The 25,456-nt window shown below is 45.5% G+C and overlaps 1 protein-coding gene across 22 annotated transcripts in view; it reads left to right on the forward strand.

Moving 5' to 3' along the window:
* MAPK8IP3 (mitogen-activated protein kinase 8 interacting protein 3) overlaps positions 1 to 25,456 on the forward strand; it is a 178,175-nt gene that overhangs the window by 43,805 nt on the left and 108,914 nt on the right. For all 22 annotated transcript variants that reach the window (XM_050968093.1, XM_050968094.1, XM_050968104.1 and 19 more), the window contains exons 2-4: positions 17,627 to 17,747; positions 20,326 to 20,396; positions 20,868 to 20,959. In XM_050968093.1, coding sequence (XP_050824050.1) covers positions 17,627 to 17,747; positions 20,326 to 20,396; positions 20,868 to 20,959 — 284 coding nt within the window. The remainder of the gene's footprint in view (positions 1 to 17,626; positions 17,748 to 20,325; positions 20,397 to 20,867; positions 20,960 to 25,456) is intronic.

Here is a 25,456-nt window from a genome sequence, read left to right on the forward strand (position 1 = left end):
AGGTAAAAGCACTGTCTACACTGCCACTTTATGGTGCTGAAACTTGCAGCGCTCAGGGGTCTGTTTTTTCACACCCCTGAGCAAGATAGTTGCAGCGCTGTAAAGTGGCAGTGTAGACAAGGCCTAAGTTTTGCAGAAGAGAGGTGCCTCTGGGGCAGGGCATCAGTATTTTGTTTAGAAATTGAGACAGGGAGATTAAGATAAGAAAGGGCTGGTGATTAAATTAAAGATCTGGAAGTCTAGCCTGTAAACAGGAATCTGGGAGTGGGGAGGGAGTGGGGAAGACTTGTTTTAGAGTGAAGGCAGGGAACTGATGCCCTGTCTACACTGGCAGATTTCTGCGCAGTAAAGCAGCTTTCTGTGCTGTAAATCCTGAAGTGTACACACAGCCAAGCTACTTAGTGCGCAGAAACTGCGCAGTTGTGCTTTAAAAAACCACCTCAGTGAGAGGCGTGCAGCTTCCTGCACCAGGGCTACAGCGCTGTGGTGCCAGTGTAGACACTGTGGCGATTACAGCGCTGCGATTGCCCTCCGGGAGGTGTCCCACAATGCCTGTTCTCACCTCTCATCATCGGTTTGAACTCTACTGCCCTGTCCTCAGGTGACCAACCGTCATTCCCACCCCATAAATTCCTTTGGAAATTTGAAAGTCCCCTTCCTGTTTGCTGGTGATGTGTGCAGTGGTCTCAGCACATCTTTCCAGGTGGCCATTCCTGCTCCATGCACCAGGCGATCCCCTGCTTGGAGAAATGCTGAGCTGCTGGACGTCATCAGCATTTGGGGAGTGGAGGCTGTCCAGTCCCAGTTGTGCTCCAGAGGTAGGAATTATGATATGGACAGATTTCACGACGCAAGACAGAAAGGGGCCATGACTGGGACACACTGCAATGCAGCGTCAAACTGAAGGAGCTGTGCGCTGCCTGCCAGAAGGCATGGGAGGCAAACCGCTGCTCCAGTGCTGCGCCCACGAGCTTCCGGTTCTACAAAGAGCTGGACACGATACTCGGTGACCCCACCTCCAGTGTGAAGACCAGTGTTGATATTTTGGTGGCTTGTATAACAATCGAGAGTGGTCCAAGCCAGGAGGAGGAAATCTTGGATGAGGATGTGGAGGAGAGGGGGACCCAGAGGCAGAGGATGACTCGGAGGCCAGAGATGCATGCAGCCAGGAGCGGTTTTCTACCCTGGAGGAGGCTAGCCAGTCACACCTGTCAGAGGTTGGCGAAGCACAAACAGGATGGGAGGCCCTGGTAAGTGGATCTGATTTTGGGAATTGCTGAAGTGAGTTGTTGAGGGCAGGAGGATTGCAGAAAGCAAGCTTGTCTCCTACCTCGTGCCTAGTCTGAGCAGCAGAACAGGTTGTTGATTAATTCCCTCTCTTCACGGGAATCTCCCTCAGAGATCTGCAGGAAATTCTCATGGAGATACTGGGGAATCCGCTGCTGCAGGTTCTTTGGTAGAGCTGCTTTGTTTCTTGCCCCATTGACGGTAACTTTCCTGCGCCACTGTGCCATTGGGAGGTCGGGGACATTGCTGTACACAGATGAGCTGCATAGGGGCTAGGTCGGAAGCCACAGGCTTGGAGAAGACCCTCCCTTGATTCCCTGCTCACCCTCAGCAGCGAGATATCTTCCATAATGACCACATCCTATGGAAAGGGTAGGGACAGGAATGATTATCAGCCCCTGCCCCTACAGTGCCGGCTCTCCCCAAGAGCCATGTGTCCAATGTACAGCAGGGTCTGGGAAGAGTGATTTACCCTGCCCTTGTGGCTGCTCACCATTCTGGGGGGCTTGAGGCTCATGTGTGCTTGCCTTGGGTCAGCCAGTTAGTGACAGGTGTGTGAGTCCAGGCTATGTTTTAAATCGTTGAATCAGTGTTGCAAACAATACTGCTTCTGTAAAATGTTGCATTTAAACTTCACAGAGATGACCTTGGGAGCCCAGCCTCCTTCTTTGTTATCGGCGGCTGAATGGCTGCACAGAATTAGAAAGTGACCAAGAAGAACTACGGACGACTTTCTGCATGATGTTATGATGCACTTTGCTGAGAAAGAGGAATTGAAGGAGTGGTGGGACAGTGAGAAGAGGGACCAAAAGGAGAATATGGCACTCCAGAATGAAGTCAGGGAGCAGCTCTTAAATATTATGGAGTACCAGACACCCTGCAGGTGATACTAGCTCTTCAAACTGAGCAGCTCCGCGCCCGCCCTCCCCTGTAGCCACTGTTGCAAAACGCTTTCCCGTGAGCCCCCCCGACACTGCCAACACACTCTTATCAACCTCCTGGCTCCAGTCTATACCTGCAGCATTCCACTCCTCCCTCCTCACAGTCCAGCACTGTGGACTCCCAGTACCCACTGCACTCAACACTCATCCCTCTGCAGTTTGGCCCTGCTGACGTACAGTACCTGCTGCATTGTACTCCAGAGGAGAAGGTTGGATATGATCCCTGGACATACACAAATCTTTAGCCGTTCCAGGACTCCTCCTTCCCTTTTCCCATACCCCTCCCTCCTGATTTTTTTTTGACTCTCTCCTCCGGTTGTTGTCTTCCAATAAAAGAATTGTGTTGGTTTGAAAGCAATCTTTATTCTCTTAATTGAAAGCAAAAAGAGCATTGCAAAGCAACATAAAATTATGTTAAATCCCCTTATTGCATCATGTACACCAATCACCTCCTAGCATTACAAGCACTGCTCTCCCGAGCATAGCAACAAATATTAGTGGCTTTCAACTTTAAATTGCTGCCTCAAGGCATCCCTGATTCTTATGGCCCCACACTGTGCCCCTCTAATAGCCCTGGTCTCTGGGTGTTCAAACTCAGCATCCAGGTGCTGGGCCTCTGTGGTCTAGTCCTGAGTGAAGCTTTCACCCTTCCTTTCACAAATGTTATAGAGTGTACAGCATACAGCTATAAGCATAGGAATATTGTCAGTGGCCAGCTCCAGCTTCCCACAGAGGCAGCATCAGCGGGCTTTTAAATGGCCAAAAGCACATTCAACAGTCATTCTGCACTTGCTCAGCATGTTGTTGAACCGCTCCTTGCTGCTGTCAAGTTGTCCCGTTTATGGCTTCATAAGCCACAGCATTAAGGGGTAGGCGGGGTCTCCCAGGATCACAATGGGCATTTTTACTTCCCCTATGGTGATCTCATAGTCCAGGAAGACAGTCCCTGCTTGCAGCTTCCTGAACAGGCCAGTGTTATGAAAGATGCATGTGTCATGCACCTTTCCAGACCAGCATGAGTTATTGTCTGTGAAACGCCCACGGTGATCCACAAGAACCTGGAGAACCATTGAGAAATATCCTTTGCGACTAATGTACTCGGTGGCTAGGTGGTCTGGTGCCAGAATATGCGTGCCATCTATCGCCCCTCCACAGTTAGCGAAGTCCATTTGTGCAAAGCCATCTACAATGTCACACACATTTGCTCAGAGTCATGGTCTTTCAGAGCAGGATGTGATTAATGGCCTTGCACACTTCCATCCACACAAGTCCAACCATCGACTTTCTCACTTCAAACTGGTTAGCAACCGATCGGTAGCAGTTTGGAGTATCCAGCTTCCACAGTGTGATCACCACACGCTTCTCCAGTGACAGTGAAGCTCTCGTTCTTGTGTCCTTGCGCCGCAGGGCTGGGGTGAGCTCATCATGAATGTGTCTTTCCTAATCTGAAAGTTCTACAGCCGTTGCTCGTCATCCCAGATGTGCATGATGATGTGATCCCACCACTGAGTGTTGTTTCGTGAGCCCAAAAGCGGCGTTCCAGTGTGGTCAGCACCTCTGTGAATGCCACAAGCAATCTCGTGTCCTAGCTACTACATGTGGCGAGATCAGTGTCACACTCCTCTTGCTTTTGTAGTTTAAGGAATAATTCCACTGCCATTCTTGATGTGTTAGAGCAAGCAGTATACTGGTCAACAGTTTGGGATTCATTACTGCAGCCCAAAGAGGCAGAGCGTGCAGTACGCAAACCGTTGAAAGATGGTGCCAAATGCAAATAGAAACACAGGGATTTCTGAGATGCAAAGCAGTGCATCATAGATCATTGGGACAGGACCCAGGATGCCCCGTGACCCTCTCCGCCTTCCCACAACTCTTAGTGGCAGAAGAGAAAGAGGTACTCTGTGGGATAGCTGCCCAGAGTGCACCTCTCCGAATACCACTGCAAGTGTTGGAAGTGTGAGCATGCTATTGCACAGGCAGTTGACAGTGTGAGCACACAACAATGGTTTCCCTTCAGCGCTCTCTGAGTGACACTGTAACTGCCAGTGCTGTAACTTTCCCAGTGTAGACGTGCCCAAAGTTAAAATACAGCCAAGCCCTCTGAGTCAAGGTTACATTCAGAAAAGGGGGAGATTTGAAGGCGTAGGTGAAAAGAAAGGGTCAAAACTGGGAGAAGGACTAGCAATGGTATAGAGAAGTTCCCATTCTACCTGTGGTACTTATGTGGCCCTATCACCATAGTATGTGAGCGCCTCACAAGGTCTGACCCATTTCTTCTCACAGCCCCTCGGTGAGGTAAAGCAGCACCGTTTTCCCTATTGTACAGATAGGGCACTGAGGCACAGAGATACTAAAGGCCAGATTTTCAAAGGTATTTAGGCACCTAGTGGGATTTCAAAAGCACCTAGAAGAATAGGTGCATCTTTGGGTGCCTAAAAACTTTTGAAACTCTGTCCCTAAGGCACTGGCCTGAGGTCATACAGAAAGTCCATGATAGAGTGACCAGATAGCAAATGTGAAAAATCAGGGCAGGGGGTGAGGGTGGGGGTAATAGGCACTTATGTAAGAAAAAGCCCTGAATATCAGGACTGTCCCTATAAAATCAGGACATCTGGTCACCCTAGTTCATGGGGGGAGGGGTGGAGAGTAGAACCCAGGTCTTTTGGGGCTAGCTCCCCATCCAGCAGACCAGCCTATCTTTCTGCTGCATGCTGCAAAAAAAGAGGACTCTGATAGATGGGAGCAAAACCAAGGCGGCCAGTTCGCTGAGACTCCAGCAAACACTCCCAGGAGGTTGGGATGGATGTCATGGTTGACAGCATGAAAAGCAGCACAGAGGTTAGGAAAGGTGGAGAATGAGAGTCTGATTTATTTAACATGTGCATAGTCATCTAGCCAAGTGATGGCATCTTCAGTGGCATGATGCAGTTCTTCTAGGCCACTAGTGAACCTAGTCAGCAGGCATTCATCAACAATGTGTGTCATCGTCTGTGTTGCGCCACAGCTGCCCAGAGGGCTGTCACAAAGATCCCAATGATACTGGTTGGCTGCACAGAGACCTTGCCTGGACCAGAACCTGTTCAACAGGGACCCTGAGTCAGATGAGAGGAGATCACTTAACTCCCAAGGGGTGGCAGGTTCTGCCCCATGCTGGGTTGTAGAGCAATAGCTGCTGTGCAGTTTTACATTTTAACTGAAAACTATTTTGTTATTTTTTGTTCTCAGTCTGAGAAAAGGAAGGAATCAGAAAGTGTCATATAAGTATCAGATATATTTATGCCTCAAATTCTTAGGGTTTCAGCTCTATCCAAGCCAATATCAGAACAAGGAACAGAAACTGCATTCACAGAGTCCATGAAGTCGAAGATTATTGTCATGATTTGTATTATTCACTGAGCATCATCTGTGGTGCTCAGCACTGTTTAAAATATGCCAGAAAATGTAGTCGCTGAGTCAATGTGTACAAAATGTGTAGCCCTGCATAAGATGGCTCAGATATTTAAGTATGAAGTGTATAGTTATTAAGTACATGTTAATATTATGAGGGGAGACACTGATGGCAATAGAAGTTTTACTGCATTAAGGACAAGAAGATTTGACTCTCCAACTTTCTTTCTAGAAGAAGAGCTGTCCAGAGCTCCTGGGTCCTTTATTTTCCTTTTATGTGTGCAGTGGCCCTGATATACCTCAGAAGTCTGGGTTTTTCCCTCAGCTTTAAAATATAGAATTTTCTTGGTGTTTGGTTTTAAATATTCTCCTGTGAGAACCGCAACTCAATCACTGTAGTGATGTGTTTAAGACTCTTCTGGAAAGCAACTAGCTTTAAACAAAAGTAAAAGCAGTGTTGCCAGCTCTCATGATTTTGTCATGAGTCTCATAATAATTGTTTTCCTTAAAGCCCCAGCTCCTGGATTCAAGTGGATATGTGATGATTTTAGCCTTCATTCTTAAAGAAAAATGAAGTTTCTAGCCCTTGTGGCTGGGGAGAAAGCTTCAAAATGTGTACCCTAAAGGCTCAAAAAGCAGAAGGCAAATTGATGACTTTAAAGCCAATCTTATGATTTTTGGTGAGCCTGATTCATGATTTTTGAACATTTGGGATTGGAAATGCTGTGAAAGTGACTTGAAAGTGTCAGTTTCACTCCTGTTTAAGGTTAGTTTCTAGTCTATTATTTGTAGTGAGGTAACACACCGAGTCCCAAACAGGTGCAGTATAAACTCATGGGGCCATGCCCTAGTAGGATGTTTCCAAAGTTAAAGGATGTATTCCAAGCTTGACGAACTGTAAAAGAGTGATAGAAAGTAATCTAGATTTTTCTACAATTGTTTCAATTGTTCTGTTCAAGAGTTAGTAAAAAAGAATATACTTTAACATTTTAAACCTAACCAGTGTCCCTTAAATGACTTGACGCAAGATGTAAGAACATGTTAGTATTAGAATTGAGTGGGTCTAATATTTATTTAATCCTCTTTTTTTAATATAGGAATTAGACACAGTGCTCCTGTATAATGTCTCAGTTATTATCTGCAAAAAAACCTAGAGCTTTCAGATGCCTAACACAGTTAAAGTTGCCCCCCCGGTACCACAATCTGAAATGGCACCTCTGAGCCAGAGCAAGAAATGTTCAGGCCAGGAGGGGCAATGGCTTAACCTTTGCCTATCTCTGCTACCCTAAGGACTTTCAGATTCTTTATGCCAGGTGACTAATACATTGTTACCTTGTTTTGAAAAGGCTGCCTGTTGTTGTTGCAGATACTCACTCACTGAGAGCACTGCACTCCGAAGAATTACAGTAAAAGTTTCCCATGGGAGTCTGGCTTGGCTGGATTCACTGCAGGGAGCCACAGAGAGAGGAATCACTCAGTTCTGGAGTCTTGGAGCCTCTGTGGAGTTGTGTGTACCCTTGGGGTTCAGTATATTAAAGGGGTCACTCCCAAGGGACTGGTAACAGGCAGGCGCATAGACCACGCCCTGTGGATCTGTGATACCTTAGAAAGCCCTATTGCCGTTAGAGGGCTCCTGCACAAGTATAAGTGTGTGGATCTGATTGGTGGAGCTGGGCCTAACTGATTATAGAGAAGGGAAGCTAACTGTACACAAAGTGCTGTGAAATCCAAAAACAAACTGAATAAAAATAGAGAAACTTTTTCTAGCTTCTTTCAGCCATCACTGTCTTGGGTGTGCAGCTACATAATTTTCATACAGAAATGTGATTTTCAAGTTTGACAGCGTCCCCTTCACATTGCATGGGTAGAATCCTGGCCCTATTGAAGTTAGTGGCAAAACTCCTATTGACTTCACTGAGGCCAGGATTTCATCATGTGTCTTGAATATAGAAAACATTGAATGATTAGAATATTTTATATTCAAGGCTCCATTTCAGTGAGTGAGACTTTTTTTTTAACACATGGTCTTAATACTGTGTTAATTGCTTCTAAGCCTTTGGATAATTAAAAAAAAGACAATATTCTGCTAAAAATCTGCTTGGGTTAATGTTAGCGGTAGGTAGGTTACCTGCAGTAGGATTTTTCCAGCTTTTGCTGTTCCCCTAGTGATTTGTATCATTTAATGTTCTTTTCACTGTTCCCTTTTTAAGAGGCTGTTGTTCAGAGAGGAGCATGGTGCCAGAAGTGGTTGCACTGCTTAATTGTACTTTGTGATCTGACTATATTGATGGGCAATGGGATTTCTATCCCGAGTGTGTCATAGATATTAACACTATGTATCAAAAACTGCTGCTTGATACCTCTAAAGGGAACTCGCGTGAACCATTACATGAGAGGATGGCGTGCTTGGTAAGCAGAAACCACAGTAAGGAATTTGCTTTACTGGGATAGGCTACAGTTGTAAACACTCTCTTCCCTCAGCCTGCTTGAGCTGTCTGTTTTTCAACCTCTCTCTGTTGACCTGGGATCTTACTCCCTCTCAGCCATTCAGACTCCATGATGCACAGAGTGAGACATCAGGTGAGGTAGCCTCATGAGTGTCATCATCAAAAAGCTATTTCAGAACCTGGCAGAAGAAGCAGCCCTTCAGAAACCGAGTGGGCCAAATTCTGCCATCAGTTACCTGTAGCAGGACAGAGGGCAAACTTTGCAGAAGGTATCCCCTATCAGGTATTAATTACAATCTTAATCTTAAATTGAGTTGTCTCTATTCTTTCATTCCTAAATACAGCAGAAAGCTGCTAAGTACTTAGTGTACAAAGAAAAATATAAAGAGTGATTTCCCAGTTTCTTGTTTCTGTAATTGCTCTGAGATTGCAAAATGGACATGTCTGAATAAAGAGACATAGCCAAGCGCCAGCCTTTCATTAAATATTTGAAACGTGTAAGCATTTTAATCAGTCTTCCTGAATTAAACCAAAACATTGGGAATAAGCCAATCCTATTTAAGGTGACCTGCAAAATGGGAATAATATTGGTGTTGTGCCCTCTTTTGCTTCCTCGTAGAGGACCCAGAATGCTCTGAAATACTTCTTTAAAAATTTGGTATTTTTTTAACATTAAAAATGTAGATCCTGTCTAGTTTTGGGAGACTCTCTCTCATAGTGGGAGAGCTAGTAAAATTAGGACATCTCAACAGTCAAGCGATTGACAGTTGAGCAAGTGAGAAGTGAAGGGGATTTAGTCAGACTGTCTAAAACTCTTTGTTTCTTGTTTTGTCTTTGTTTTAAACTATTTAATTTTGTCTAATTGACATTTTGGAGAAAAGAAGCCTTTGTTAAAAATTCAGAATCCACCATACATCCCCCTGAGACACCCAGAAAGTCCTCCAGTAAAACCCGGGACAGCAGGGTTTGCATTCCTAATGTTTCTAAAGTAGAAGAACCATCATGGAGGCAAAAAACAAAACAGACCCAACAGCAGCAGCCCAAACAAACAAACACAACTTTTAAAAAACAATCAGTCCCAAACCTCTCAAGCTCCTTTGGACATCACAAAGTTAAGGAAAAGAAAGAGAAAAAAAAGACACAAGCCTAATTTCAAAAAAATCTTTAGCATTTCACTGAGTGCAGCTAAGAAATTATATATAAAGTTCAGTCCTATATAAAAAGTGACTTGTTACAAACTAATTAACTGGGCAATTACAGGGATGGTCTAGCATGAGAAATGATGTGATTTGTAGAGAGAGGATCCAGTGCACAGACATCATGATGGTTACAATGTTGCTTATCCCACAAAAGTAACAGGAAATGTGGAAGGGACTGGAAGTAGACTCTACAGAATAGTGTCTACATAGCCTTGTATTTAAAAACAACAACAAAAAAAAAAAACCACCCCAAAACACCCTCAAACAAGTGTAGTGCAACTGTACATTAATTTCCTGGTAGTCCCTGGAGATCCTTACCAATAGGCCTGGTTACCATTTATCACTGTTAGAATGATGATGTTAGTTCAGTGAGTCTGCTGAACTAAAAAGAAAAGCATTTCATTCTGCATGGCAGGCCTAGAGAAGAGGGATCATTTATTTTATTATGTAGACTAGAACAGTCATGGTTTATTCTGTAGGGGCATATGTGGGGATGACACTCTTTGAAGTTGTATGCAGTGTTGTAGCCATGTCAGTCCCAGAATATTAGAGACACAAGACAATGATAAAAGACAAAAACACCACATCACTTGTGGGTAAACACTTTTCACAAAGGTCACACATAGAGTGATCACTATCCATCCCTATCCTCAAAGGAAATCTGCACAACACTTTCAAAAGAAAAGCCTGAGAGCTTAAATACATAACTTTGCTAGTCACTAAAAATGATGGTCTGAATAGAGACGCTGGATTTATGGCTTGTTGCAACAAGCTGTAAACCACTAACAGCCCCTACCCCAGTGGTGGATTAACAAATTGGGGGCCCCAGGCCCTCAAAAAATTGCCGCCCCCCCGCCAGCTCACCTCTGCTCCCCCTGGAGAAGAGGAGTTGTGGCATGCTCGGGGGTTGGCAGCGGTGGAGTGGAGATGAGCTGGAGCAGGGAGCGGTTCCCTGTGGCCCCCCCTCCCAAGAGTCACTCCCCACGCCCGCCGGCACCAGCTCACCTTTGCTCCGCCTCCTCTGATCACACCGCTACTCTCTTCTCCCTCCCTCCCAGCGCTTTTGTGCAGCGAGCCTGGGAGGGAAGGGGGGAGAAGGGGAGTTGTGGCATGCTCGGGGATGGCAGCGGTGGAGCGGAGGTGAACTGGGGCGGGGAGCGGTTCTCGGTCCCCCCCGGGTTACTCCCTGCGCCTGCAAGCCCCAGCTCACCTCTGCTCTGCCTCCTCCAAGCGCTACTCGCTTCTCCCTCCCTCCCAGTGCTTTCGTGCGGCAAGCCTGGGAGGGAGGTGGAAGGAGGGAAGCAGGGCACGCCTGGGGGAGGAAGCAGGCTGGGGATTTGGGGAAGGGGCGGAGTTGGGGAGAGGTCACGAGCAAATTTGCCGCCCCTGCAAATTTGCCTCCCTAGGCCTAGGCCTTGTTGGCCTAGGTGATAATACTCCACTGCCTCCCCCTCATCTCTCTTCCATTCCCCTCTATGACTGGAGGGGTATTAATGGGCCATGTTACCTTGAAAGGTCCCTTGAAATATGAGTAGCTACTCATGCTAAACAATCTGTTCCGCCGTTATTTAGCTATGACGCTCTGAGTACCTTTCTCAGGCCTGAAGAAAGGCTCCATGTAAACTGGAAAGCTTGTTTCTGTCACCAACAAAAGGTGGTCCAGTAAAAGGTATTACCTCACCCACCTTGTCTCACTATTTGAAATTGTCAGTTCAATGTTGTGTATGCCAGCGTGCAGAGGAAGTGGAATGGAAAAGAAATAGCAAGGAGTAGCATACAGACTGTCAAGAGCAGGAGAAGACAGAGTGTGGGGAATACTTCCAGGGCAGTGGGCCTCACTGGTCATGTAGAGGTGGTGTAAGGGCTCTGTGCTGGTCTTCCTCTTAGCTCCCAGGTTAGGAAGTGTTTTGAGGACAGACCCAGGGTAGGAGAAGGGAGGGAGAGGTCATGGTCAGAGCACAATGTTCTAGCTGTATTCTCTGCTTCCTGTCCTGAGGCTGCTTTGTCTTCCACTGGTGGCCAGGCTGGACACCAGTTGCTCCAGAAAATGGGGAGCACACATGCATCTTAAAGCGATATTTGCCATTTCACAAGTTCTTGCTTTGCAACTCCAAATTAGAGTATGAATTCTGAAATGGAATGTAACAAACCATTAGAGCACATTTCAGACTCACCCTTCAAAACAGACAAAAGCAAACTAGAGGCTGGAAAGCTATTCTGACAGGCTCTGTGTTTGGTATGAGACTTTGTCTTTGGTCTCATATACAAAGAGATTTGAAGGTGTTAGTCCCTTTCCAGAGACCAATGTTCAGTTGAAACAATCCATACAAACAGTCCTGGACAGAGTGTATCAAGAATTAGGGCTAGTATCAGCATGGATCCACTACATTTGGGTGGAGACACCACCTCCCTAGGTAACCCATTCCAGTGCTTCACCACCCTCTAAGTGAAATAGCTTTTCTGAATATCCAACCTAGACCTCTCCCACTGCAACTTGAGACCATTGCTCCTTGTTCTGTCATCTGCCACCACTGAGAACAGCCGAGCTCCATCCTCTTTGGAATCCCTTTTCAGGTAGTTGAAGGCTGCTATCAAATCCCCCCCTCACTCTTCTCTTCTGCAGACTAAATAACCGCAGTTCTTTCAGCTTCTCCTCGTAAGTCATGTGCCTCAGGCCCCTAATCATTTTCGTTGCCCTCTGCTGGACTCTGTCCAGTCTGTCCACATCCCTTCTGTAGTGGGGGGCCCAAAACTGGATGCAATACTCCAGATGTGGCCTCACTAGTGCCAAAAATTGGTGAATAATCAATTCCCACGATCTGCTGGCAGTGCTCCTACTAATACAGCCCAATGTGCCATTAGCCTTCTTGGCAACAAGGGCACACTGTTGACTCATATCCAGCTTCTCGTCCATTGTAATCTCCAGGTCCTTTTCAGCAAAACTGCCCCTTAGCCAGTCGGTCCCCAGCCTGTAGCCGTGCATGGGATTCTTCCATCGTAAGTCCAGGACTCTGCACTTGTGCTTGTTGAACCTCATCAGATTTCTTTTGTCCCAATCCTCCAATTTATCTAGGTCAGTCTGGACCCTATCCATACTCTCCAGCGTAGAGATCTCTCCCCCCAGCTTATTGTCATCCGCAAACTTGCTGAGGGTGCAATCCATCCCATCATCCAGATCACTAATGAAGATGTTGAACAAAACTGGCCCCAGAGCTGACCTGTGGGGCACTACTGGCTGCCAACTAGACATCGAGCCATTGATTGCTACTTGTTGAACCTGACGATCTATCCAGCTTTCTATCCACCTTATAGTCCATTCATCCAATCCATACATTTTTAACTTGCTGGCAAGAATACTGTGGGAGACCATATCAAAAGCTTTGCTAAAGTCAAGATATATCGTGTCTACTGCTTTCCCCATATCCACAGAGCCATTTATCTCATCATAGAAGGCAATCAGGTTGGTCAGGCATGACTTGTCCTTGGTGAACCCATATTGACTGTTCCTGATCACCTTCCTCTTCTCCAGGTGCTTCAAAATGGATTCCCTGAGGACCTACTCCATGATTTTTCCAGGGACTGAGGTGAGGCTGTTTCCTGGATTCTCCGTCTTCGCTTTTTTAAAGATGGGCACTATGTTTGCCTTTTTCGAATCGTCTGGGACCTCCCCCGATCGCCACAAGTTTTCAAAGATAATGGCCAATGGCTCTGCAATCACATCAGCCAACTCCCTCAGCACCTTCTGCATTGTATCCGGCCTGACCTTGTGCATGTTCAGTTTTTCTAAATAGTCCTTAACCTGTTTTTTCACCAGTAAGGGCTGCTCACCTCCTCCCCATACTGTGCTGCCCAGTGCAGTAGTCTGGGAGCTGACCTTTTCTATGAAGACCAAGGCAAAAAAAGCATTTGAGTACTTCAGCTTTTTCCACATCATCTGACACTAGGTTGCCTCCCCCATTCAGTAAGGGTCCCCACTTTCCCTGACCTCCTTCTTCTTGCTAACATACCTGTAGAAACCCTTCTTGTTACCCTTCACATCCCTTGCCAACTGCAACTCCAATTGTGCTTTGGCCTTCCTGATTACACCCCTGCATGCGCTAGCAATATTTTCATATTCCTCCCTAGACATCTGTCCAAGTTTCCACTTCTTGTAAGCTTCCTTTTTGTGTTTAAGCTCACCAAAGATTTCTGTGTTAAGCCAAGCTGGTCACCTGCCATATTTACTATTCTTTCTACACATCAGGATGGTTTGTTCCTGCGCCCTCAATAAGGCTTCTTTAAAATACAGCCAGCTCTCCTGGACTCCTTTCCCCCTCATATTAGCCTGGGATCCTGCCCATCACTTCCGTGAGTGAGCCAAAGTCTGTTTTTCTGAATTCCAGAGTCCATATTCTGCTACTCTCCTTCCTTTCTTTTGTTAGGAGCTTGAACTTGACCATCTCATGATCTCTGGTGCCCAGGTTGCCACCCACTTCTACTTCCCCTACTAATTCTTCCCTGTTTGTGAACAGCAGGTCAAGAGGAGCACAGCCCCTACCTAATTGATTCCTCCATCACTTGCACCACGGAAGTTGTCCCCAACACTCTCCAAAAACTTCCTGGATTGTCTGTGTACTGCTGTATTGCTCTCCCAACAGATATCGGAGAACCAGGGCCTGTGATCTGGAAACTTCTGTTAGTTGTCCGAAGAAAGCCTTGTCTACGCCATCCTCCTGGTCTGGTGATCTATAGCAGAGGCCTACCAGGACATCACCATTGTTGCTTTTGCCTCTAAACTTAACCCAAAGACGGGTGAAAGTGAGCCAGTACGGGCCAGTACTCCGTATCGGTAAGAACCCGCACTGGCCCATACCCAGCCCACATTAAAGTGCTGCAACAGCAGCGCTTTAATATCCCTGCCCCTTTTGTCTTCCCTATTGGGTTCCTGCCGGTAGGGTCCATACCGGCAGGGCCGCCGACAGGGGGGTGGGAAGGGGCAGCAATGTTTAAGTGCTGCCGCGGCGGTGCTTTAAGGATGGTCCTATGCCACGGCAGCGCTTTAATGTTGCTGCACGCCCCCCTGTCCCTGCGGGGGCTGCCGATGAGTGTGTGTGTGCACGCAGCAATGTTAAAGCGCTGTTGCGGCAAAGGACCATTGTCCCTGCCCCTTTTTCCTCCCTTGTTGGCAGCTCTGATGGGCGAAGGCGGGGGCAAAGGGAGCAGCTGCCCTGGGGCCGGCAATTTAAAAGGGTCCGGAGCTCCGGGCCTTTTAAATCAACACGGGAGCCCTGGACGGCGCAGGCCAAAGGCTGACTGGGGGATGCTGATCCCCCAGCCCCACCCCTTCCACCTGAGGCCCTGCCCATTCCAGGGGCCAGAGCCGCCACCTCCTCCCACTGTACTGGTAAGTGTCCTCAGTTACTTTTACCCCTGCCCAAAGACCCTCAACAGTCTTTTCTCCAGTTTCATCCTGGAACTCTGAGCAATCATAGAATCATGAATCATAGAATATCAGAGTTGGAAGGGACCTCAGGAGGTCATCTAGTCCAACCCCCTGCTCAAAGCAGGACCAATTCCCAGCTAAATCATCCCAGCCAGGGCTTTGTCAGGCCTGACCTTAAAAACCTCTAAGGAAGGAGATTCCACCATCTCCCTAGGTAACCCATTCCAGTGCTTCACCACTCTCTGAGTGAAAAAGTTTTTCCTAATATCCAACCTAAACCTCCCCCACTGCAACTTGAGACCATTACTCCTTGTTCTATCATCTGGTACCACTGAGAATAGTCTAGATCCATCCTCTTTGGAACCCCCTTTCAGGTAGTTGAAAGCAGCTCTCAAATCCCCCCTCATTCTTCTCTTCCGCAGACTAAACAATCCCAGTTCCCTCAGCCTCTCCTCATAAGTCATGTGCTCCAACCCCCTAATAATTTTTGTTGCCCTCCACTGGACTCTTTCCAATTTTTCCACATCCTTCTTGTAGTGAGGGGGCCCAAAACTGGACACAGTACTCCAGATGAGGCCTTACAAATGTCGAATAGAGGGGAATGATCACATCCCTCAATCTGCTTGCAATGCTCCTACTTATACAGCCCAAAATGCTGTTAGACTTCTTGACAACAAGGGCACACTGTTGACTCATATCCAGCTTCTCGTCCACTGTAACCCCTAGGTCCTTTTCTGCAGAACTGCTTCCTAGCCACTCGATCCCTATTCTGTAACAGTGAATGGGATTCTTCCGTCCTAAGTGCAGGACTCTGCATTTGTCCTTGTTGAACCTCATCAGGTTTCTTTTGGCCCAGTCCTCTAATTTGTCTAGGTCTCTCTGTATCCTATCCCTACTCTCCAGCGTATCTACCACTCCTCCCAGTTTAGTGTCATCTGCAAACTTGCTGAGAGTGCAGTCCACGCCATCCTCCAGATCATTAATGAAGATATTGAACAAAACCGGCCCCAGCACCGACCCTTGGGGCACTCCACTTGAAACCGGCTGCCAACTAGACCTGGAGCCATTGATCACTACCCGCTGAGCCCGAGAATCTAGCCAGCTTTCTATCCATCTTATAGTCCAAACATCCAGCCTATACTTCTTTAACTTGCTGGCAAGAATACTGTGGGAGACCATATCAAAAGCTTTGCTAAAGTCAAGGAATAATACATCCACTGCTTTCTCCTCATCCACAGATCTCGTCATAGAAGGCAATTAGGTTAGTCAGGCATGACTTGCCCTTTTGTGAATCCATGCTGACAGTTCCTGATCACTTTCCTCTCCTCTAAGTGCTTCAGAATTGATTCCTTGAGGACCTGCTCGATGATTTTTCCAGGGACTGAGGTGAGGCTGACTGACCTGTAGTTCCTCGGATCCTACTCCTTCCCTTTTTTAAAGATGGGCACTACAGTAGCCTTTCCCCTGTCATCCGGGACCTCCCCCGTTCGCCATGAGTTTTCAAAGATAATGGCCAACGGCTCTGCAATCACATCCGCCAGCTCCTTTAGCACCCTTGGATGCAGCGCATCCAGCCCCATGGACTTGTGCTCATCCAGTTTTTCTAAATAGTCCCTAACCACTTCTTTCTCCACAGAGGGCTGGTCACCTTCTCCCCATACTGTGCTGCCCAGTGCAGCAGTCTGGGAGCTGACCTTGTTTGTGAAGACAAGGCAAAAAAAGCATTGAGTACATTAGCTTTTTCTACATCCTCTGTCACTAGGTTGGCTCCCTCATTCAGTAAGGGGCCCACACTTTCCTTGTCTTTCTTCTTCTTGCTGACATACCTGAAGAAACCCTTCTTGTTACTCTTAACATTTCTTGCTAGCTGCAACTCCAAGTGTGATTTGACCTTCCTGATTTCACTCGTGCATGCCTGAGCAATATTTTTATACTCCACCCTGGTCATTTGTCCAGTCTTCCACTTCTTGTAAGCTTCTTTTTTGCGTTTAAGATCAGCAAGGATTTCACTGTTAAGCCAGCCTGGTCGCCTGCCATATTTGCTATTCTTTCTGCACATTGGGATGGTTTGTTCCTGCACTTCAATAAGGCTTCTTTAAAATATAGACAGCTCTCTTGGACTTCTTTCCCCCTCATGTTATTTTCCCAGGGGATCCTGCCCAGCAGCTCCCTGGTGGAGTCAAAGTCTTCTTTTCTGAAGTCCAGGGTCTGTATTCTGCTGCTCTCCTTTTTCCCCTGTGTCAGGATCCTGAACTCGACCATCTTATGGTCGCTGCCTCCCAGGTTCCCATCCACTTTTGCTTCCCCTACTAACTCTTCTCTGTTTGTGAGCAGTAGGTCAAGAAGAGCTCTGCCCCTAGTTGGTTCCTCCAGCACTTGGACCAGGAAATTGTCCCCTACACTTTTTTAAAACTTCCTGGATTGTCTGTGCACCGCTGTGTTGCTCTTCCAGCAGATATTAGGGTGATTAAAGTCTCCCATGAGAACCAGGGCCTGTGATCTAGTAACTTCTGCTAGTTGCCAGAAGAAAGCCTTGTCCACCTCATCCCCCTGGTCTGGTGCTCTATAGTAGACTCCCACCACGACATCACCCTTGTTGCTCACACTTCTAAACTTAATCCAGAGACTCTCAGGTTTTTCCGCAGTTTCATACCGGAGCTCTGGGCAGTCATATTGCTCTCTTACATACAATGCAACTCCCCCACCTTTTCTACCCTGCCTACCCTTCCTGAACAGTTTATACCCATCCATGTCCTCTTTACCTGGTTGAAGTACTCTAATCTGCAGTACTGACTCTAAAAATTTAATCTCCTGTTTTTGTTACTTACATTCTTTCTCACTTTCCCATTTTTGTTGGGGACAGAAAGGAAGGCAAAATGGGAAACAGTGCACTGTGTATTTGTTTCTCATGCTGGTCTCTTCTTTGTTTCTTTGTCTGTACAGAAGTTTATAGAGTTTGAAGATGCACTGGAACAAGAGAAGAAAGACCTGCAAATCCAGGTTGAGCATCTTGAATTTCAGACTCGGCAGCTGGAGCTGAAGGCCAAAAACTATGCAGACCAGAGTAAGTACAGTAATGCAACCAACATACTTGTATGGTTTGGCTTCCTTGGAAGCTAGTGTATTGCTCTGAAGTTGCTTTGTTTAATGCATCTTATTGAAAACCTGGAAGTTTGACATTCCTAACTCCAGTGCCAACTTTTGAGGGGCCTAAGGGGAGAAATATGTTCAACATTTAAGTTGATAGTAGCTTTATTGTTTTCATCGTGTCAGGGACTCTAACCCCCAGATGGCAAAGTTCGTGTCTGACCGTGAGAGAGACAGGCAACACCAGCAAGGTCCGATCAAAAGCTCTTTATTGACAAGTGCACGCATCAATAGAGAGCAACTCGTCTCCAGAGAGAACCAGCCTGCTCTTTACATCTTAGTATAAGCCTATATAGACAGTTCCGTCACGTCATAATTTATTCACTGGAGCAACCCACCCCCTTCTTCTAACAACTAGAAACTAGACACTTTTAGTATACATGTTTTACAGCATTAGGTGATGATTAACAATATCTTAGCAAGCACCAGAAGTTAGGAATGTAGGGGAGTTAAAACAGACAGAGAACTGAACCAAGGAGTGAAAACAGGGAGGCTGGGATTTCTTATCAGTTCTTCAAAGGAACTGTTCCTAACACAGCACAGTTGGTACTATACCAGGAATGCAGCCCCTCCCTTATCTCACTTTTTCCCAGCGCTTCGTGAAACATGCTGCTTCTCAGTACTTTTCCACTCAGGGATTACCCACAAACCTCTGTTAGCCTGACTTTGGTCAGGTTGGCATACCTGGTTTTGTCTGCTATATCTTTATTCAGGCCTAACAATTGCATTGAGCATTATAAGAAAATATGGCCAATTGCAGCCTTTGGGGACATTACGGAGCTTCAAGAACTGTCTCATGCCTGTTCTGTAAATCAGTTATCTTATGGGGAGGGATAGCTCAGTGGTTTGTGCACTGGCCTGCTAAACTCAGGGTTGTGAGTTCAATCCTTGAGGGGGGCATTTAGGGATCTGGGGCAAAAATCTGTCTGGGGATTGGTCCTGCTTTGAGCAGGGTGTTGGACTAGATGACCTCCTGAGGTCTCTTCCAACCATGACATTCTATGATTCTACTGTCTACAGCAACCCTTGTAATCCCACAGCTTCATACTGGCGCAAGTACTACCTGTTTTAAACAAATTTGTATATTACACGAAGTACTATTGGATGAGAAGTGATAGATCTGTGGAATGCATTTGGCGGTAGTTTGGGGGGTTCCTGTGTTATTTTGCTGAGTTTATTTAGAACTACCTAGACTTTAGTCCTAAATCACCTCTGGTATAACTTATCTGAAGTCATTCGAGTTACACGAGAGATTTATTTAGCCCTTTGGGACCACAATTTCAATTTCTGTAATTTACATATGCCCCCTACATCTTTCAGATTATACCATTTTATAAAATATCAGGCAAATCCCTGTTAAAATGCAAAGAATTGTGTGTGGGATATTTCAGGTATGAGCCAAACCTAACTTGTAATACATTTCCTAGATGATGTGTGTGGCAGTGAATTTCTTTCCCCCAATAAACGGGACATTTAAAACCCTTCTTTGCTATCAGACATTTTATTGCATTAGACAGGACTTCTGATGCCACGATCTTAGATCATATTATTGAAAAGTGAGCATAGAGGAGCATATACCGAATATACATCCTATTCTGTTTTGGAGGCAGGAAGATGGACCTCTCTTTGTCAACTGTAATTGAATCTACGTGGTAGAAAATCCACAGGAGCTTTACATGCAAATCCCAGTCTTGCACTTAACAACAATTGAGTTGGAGCTTTCAGTTAGTTTCCGCTGTAAATACTTTCTGGCTGGATCAACTTTTAAAAAACAAAGCAACTCTTTTTCTCCAATAACACATAGTGGGCCCCAAACTACATGTGATGTTATTCACTAATCAGCTCTGGCCCTTTGTAGTTGGACACAGCCAGCTGTAATGTGTTTAATATAGAGCATACCATTTATTTCCCTCTTGTACCTGAATGGGTTCTCCGTGCCTTTTCTCATACACCAAATATCCCACCTCATTTTTTGTTTTTGTTCTCCTTTCCCTAATGTGTGCAGTTGTGGTGGGCTGGACAAGGCTTCCTCCAAAATTCAGCAATAAGGTCCAACAAAACTGCTCCTCAGGTAGTCAGAGGAGTCATAATAGAGCTGCGTGATCCTTGCCATTGGGGGTTGAGCCTTCGGAAGCTTTGGATTCTCTAGCAGCTCACATACAAAGGATAGAGCTAAAGCCTGACTTGGATCGGCCTTTGTGTTGGCTCATTTGTCTATTGATAGGTACTGGGCTGGGCCCTGACAGACCCTCCTCTAAAATTAGCATTGCATCACTTTGTACGTTCACCTTAAGGGCATTTTGATACCTATGAAATGAGTTTGTGAGTTATACCACGTGCCACACATACATTACTGTGTTTCTCATTTTTTAATAGTAATTAACTAATTTTTACCTATTTTCTGTAATATAAGATACTTCCTTGAGAATTATCTGGTGTTCCTTTTGGAGTCTAACATATACGCTCTCTGATGGGTGGAATACTTCCTTTTATAGTTTCACGGCTGGAGGAACGTGAATCAGAAATGAAGAAAGAGTACAATGCCTTGCACCAACGCCACACAGAGGTAGGTTATCATCTCAAAGTAAATATCATTCTCTTTGTCTACATGTAGGTCTACAAACATACTTTAGAAAAGACTATTTGAATGATTAAAAATAAGAGGTGTCTGTAGCTGGTAAGCCCCGCCCCCCCAAGGTGAAATGCTCTGTTATCCCATTTCCTCTAAGCCTCAAGAGGCTACTACTGCTGTCTCGTTTCCAAGAAGCTTTTTTCATTATTTTTCTGCATGTGTTTTGTCACAGACCTTCTGCCATTGTACTGGGCTTGAGGTTTGGTATCTATTTGGTCCCACTAGTTTTCGTATTAGACCCAGACTTACTGCTCATTCATTATGTCATCAGCCTTAAAGAATAGCAATGATAGATGTAGTTATAAAAAAAAAAGCGAAATGGGTGCTGAAAGAAGATCAAGCAGAAGAGGAACCTGTGTCTCCTTTTCACTTCTGTTTGCCTCATGGGTTTTTCCCTCTTCACAGATGATCCAGACCTACGTGGAACACATTGAGCGGTCCAAGATGCAGCAGATTGGGGGAAATAGTCAAACTGAGGGCGGTCTACCTGGGAGGAGGTAGGTTCATATCCTTCCACTGCAATATATGCCGTTCAGGGGATTATGGACTGTGTGCATATGTGTGTGAGAGAGCAACCAAAACAAGTTTCCCTCCCTGCTAGATCACTGGGAATGGACTGTAGTTGAACCTTGCTATTTTGTTCTAGGCAAGTCTTCAGTGTAGGCACAAAAGTACATGTACGTATTCTGTTTATTTGCAATCCTACTTCTTGCATGGGTGTTTGAAAAATTATCCTTTTATATTTAGATGTCAAGTGCAAAAATATGCACACAGGAAGGTCCACAGAAAAAAGAGCCATGGAGAACATGAGAAACATGCCTTCCCAGTTCAGGAGTACATTGTCACAATCTGATTTCCTCTGTTTCTTACCCCCAACAAAAAAAAAAAAGATTTTGGTAAAAAGACCGTCCCATATGGACTTTTTTTGCCCAAGGTTTTGATGAACCCAAGATAGTGAGTTGTTTTTGTTCATCTTCCCACATCCAAAGCAGTGAGAGTTAGAAGCCAGCAGTTTGGAATCATTGGTCCTTATTCTCTTCTCACGCTAGTATTAAAGTAGTATAATTACACTGACTTTAATGCAATAATTCATGATTTATACCAGTTAGAGGAGCATCAAATGGGTTCTGTGTACTGATCTTACGCTCCAGTAATACTGCCTTAGGGGTGAGGAATGAAGAAAGTGACTTCCTAAAGAATATGATTTAGTGAAGTAATAGATCACCCAGTACTGCTTGAGGGACATAACCCAAATCCACTCAAGTTGATCACAAACTATCCAGTAACTCAGTGAGGAGAAAAGTGTTCTCTATGTGATTTTACACTAATGTCAGACTATTTTTTATTAATCGTTATATGCCAACAATATACTTAGCATTGTAAAGACATTCCCCAAAGAGTTTATAACCTAAAGGTAGACTGTGGATAGAGAGGACAGGAACGAAGGCATGGAGATATTGGGAGTCAGAGAAGGAAACTACAGAGGAAGCAAAGCTGGCATTGTTGTCAAAGCAAAGAAGGTGAAGTGGACAAGAAATAATGGGCAAGCAGGAATCTGTGAGATAATTTAATAGGGGAGTAATGTAGTCTGTTAGGATGAGGAGAACAAAGAGGTAAATGTGGAGACAGAGAGGGGGAAAATGTTCTGGAATTATGGATAGGGGTCCCTTTTGGATATTTTAGAGCCTTGTAAATTTATGTACAGGCACAGCGAGTGGCAGCGAGTCTCCGACCCTGGGTCGACAGACTTAGGCTTGTGCTAATGTGCTAAAAATTGCTATATAGACTTCAGATCAGGCTCTGAAATCCACTCCCTTTCTAGGCTTCAGAGCCCAAACTCCAGCCTGAGCCACAATGTCTATACAGCTATTTTTAGCACAGTAGTGCAAGTCTGTTAACCCGGGCTCAAGTGTCAGAGGGGTAGCCGTGTTAGTCTGGACCTGTAAAAGCAGCAAAGAATCCTGTGGCACCTTATAGACTAACAGATGTTTTGGAGCATGAGCTTTCGTGAGTGAATACCCACTTCGTTGGATGCATGTAGTGGAAATTTCCAGGGGCAGGTATATATATGCAAGCAAGAAGTAAGCTAGAGATAACGAGGTTAGTTCAATTAGGGAGGATGAGGCCCTGTTCTAGCAGTTGAGGTGTGAAAACCAAGGGAGGAGAAACTGGTTTTGTAGTTGGCAAGCCATTCATAACCCTAACCTGGGCTCAGAGGCTTGCTGCTGTGGGCTGTGCAGATATACCCATTGATGCCAGAGTGCTAGTTGGCTAGAAATGCCTGTTGTAGATTGTTGTGCATTGTGCTAAGTGGGAGAAAAATCCCAGCTCCCAGTGTAAGGGATTTAAACACCCTCTGTCTGTTATGGCTTCCTGTACTGGACTTTGAACTAATTTAAAACTGGCAGTCTGAGTACAGCCGAAGTGTCGACTGCACTTTGTAAATGAGAGCAAGAGACCCTGTGAAGGAGGCATGGTGTGGAGAGCAGCTGAGAGTAGCTCAGGGCATCTGTCAGGATCTTCTGTAAATATGGCAGGACTCTTGCCAGCTCCCCTGCAGCTTTAACATTCTTTTTCTATCTAACAAGTCGTTTTCTGCCAAAACTGCGTGGCCCAAGTGGAAGGCAAGAAACGTTCCAAGGCTGTGAAGGAATGCGCTGTGTGGCATCTAGCACCAGCTCCCAGTTCTACGCTGACGGCATGACAGTGTGTGCTGGGATTGGATATGTATTGTTAATATGGATTTGTTGTAGCAAATGCAATTGGTAGTACAGCACCATTACAGCGCACAGAATATACAGCACAACGCCAATGCAGGAAGGAAGTGAGGATGCTGAAAGAAAATGGACACAGTTAATAACAAGAAAACAATGACTTGAAACTGTTCCAGGGCTGGACAAATCCTTTTCAATCCTACTGTAATTTCCCTCCTGCCTGAAAGAGGTGAAATGTGCTACAGGAAGGAGAATGTCCATGCTGACATGCACTTATGTCATTCTGCTATTTATATTTCCTGGATTTGGAGCTGGTGGAGTTATGAGTCTGTTTGCAACCATGATGCAACATGGTCTAAGGTGTGTCATGACTGCAACCTTCCATCTTTTTAGCTCCTACGAAGGGCAGCTCAAGCCTAAATGAATTTTCATAGTAGAGAGGGTTTAACTATGTGGAAGGGGCAAAGAGATCAGCGTTAAGAGTTTTCCCCTCTTCTTCAGGCTTTCAGCTCTTGAGGCAGGCTGACTCCTACAGCGTGCACATGCTGTCTCCCACAGCCTCTCTCAGCTTTGCCTTACATTTCTGGCTCATCTCTTCCAGACAGTAGGGAATTAGGCTGAGTGAGTTCTGAACCAGTTCCTCTTTTGGATTTTGGACTGAAATCCCAAGGATTCAAGGTCTATCTTTCAAACATATTTTAATCTTCTGTGGCAGGGGTCAGCAACCTCTGGCACGTGGCTCGCCAGGCAGGCCAGGCCAGTTTGTTTACCTGCCGCATCGGCAGGTTCATTGGACCATGGCTCCCACTGGCCGCGGTTCGCCGTCCCAGGCCAATGGGGGTGGCGGGAAGTGCCAGGGGCCGAGAGATGTGCTGGCCACAGCTTCCCGCCACCTGGCCCGCCGGAGGATGCTGACCCCTATTTTATGGATATGACCTTCCAGTATGAAACATTTATATTTGAAACAACAATCAGTGCCAGTTTCCCACTCTAGCTTGAGGCAGAGCATATGATACAGACTCCATCCTTTCAAAATAATGTCTTGTTACAATGTAATTTACCTCACTTAATAGCTGCAGCCACTCCTGCTGTATTGGCTAGGATTTGACTGCAGGAATAATTTGTAGCTAGAAGACCCTGGCACTTTAGGGAAAGATCTTTCCCCCATGCTGGATTATTTAGTGTGATTTTTATATTCTAATTTGTAAGGCTACCAAAGGTGCTTATAGCATATACATATACAAAGAGAAGTCACAATTATTTCTAAGTGGATGGGGATGTTTTACCCTTTATTTAGTGGGAGTCAGTTGCTCCTTCTGGATGAAATATCTGATATGGTATGTCTGCTATAGAGGAATTACAAGAGGCCACAGAGCATTTTAAATAGGTTAGTTGATATAAGGGTCACTTGTAGGTTACACTTTCTACAGAAACTGTAAATTATGCTTGTGGCAGTAGAATAGGAGTGAATGATCTCAGAAGATCATGTTTTGTGCTACTTGCCAATCCTCCTGGCTATTCTCTTAACCCTTGCATAGTTTGAATGCAGCATCCAAGTGGATAATCTCAAATTGTATCTGCTTCACCTGAAAAACCTGGAGCTAGAGTAGCATGACAGATGCAGTAGGGAGACGAAACAGGTAGGATGGATGGACTTAAAATACAAGATAAAATGTAAATAATCTTTTTAAAAATAATCTTTCCTTTTTAAAGGAAGTTGTCACTGCAACTCTTGGCAGATTTTATTCCCTAGAGTCATGGAGAGAGGGGGCTATTCCCAACTCTCAACAAACTTCGTAATGCCCATTCAAGCACTCATTGGAAATCTGCAAGTATTGCACTTTTAAACAGCCGAATTCCAAATCCTTTGAAGTTAATGGAAAGACTCTCATTGACTGCAGTGTGCTTTGGAACAGGACCCTAATAAGTCTTCAACTCACTGTGCAGTTAAAGAACCAATAGCTCATAGACACTCCTGGGAGAGGAGGAGCAGATGCTCCTGTTTAAAACTCTTCTTTACATTAGTCTGTTTTTCTCTCTCTTTTATTTCCTGACCCATGAGAACTGGGAGCGCTTTGCAGTATACTTTCATAGCCCAATCACATCCCTGTTCATCAGCGTAGTGCTAGGAATTAGATACCTTTGGCTTGATTCCTTTCTCACTTACGCCAAAGTAAACAGGAGAAACTCCGTAGAAGTCAGTGCATTGTGAAGTGTAAAACCACTGTATGTGACAGCAGAATCAGGCCTTCTGTATTCTGACTGGTGGTTCCTGCCATT

Source organism: Gopherus flavomarginatus, chromosome 9, assembly GCF_025201925.1.
Source record: "Gopherus flavomarginatus isolate rGopFla2 chromosome 9, rGopFla2.mat.asm, whole genome shotgun sequence".
Lineage (NCBI taxonomy): Eukaryota > Metazoa > Chordata > Testudines > Testudinidae > Gopherus > Gopherus flavomarginatus.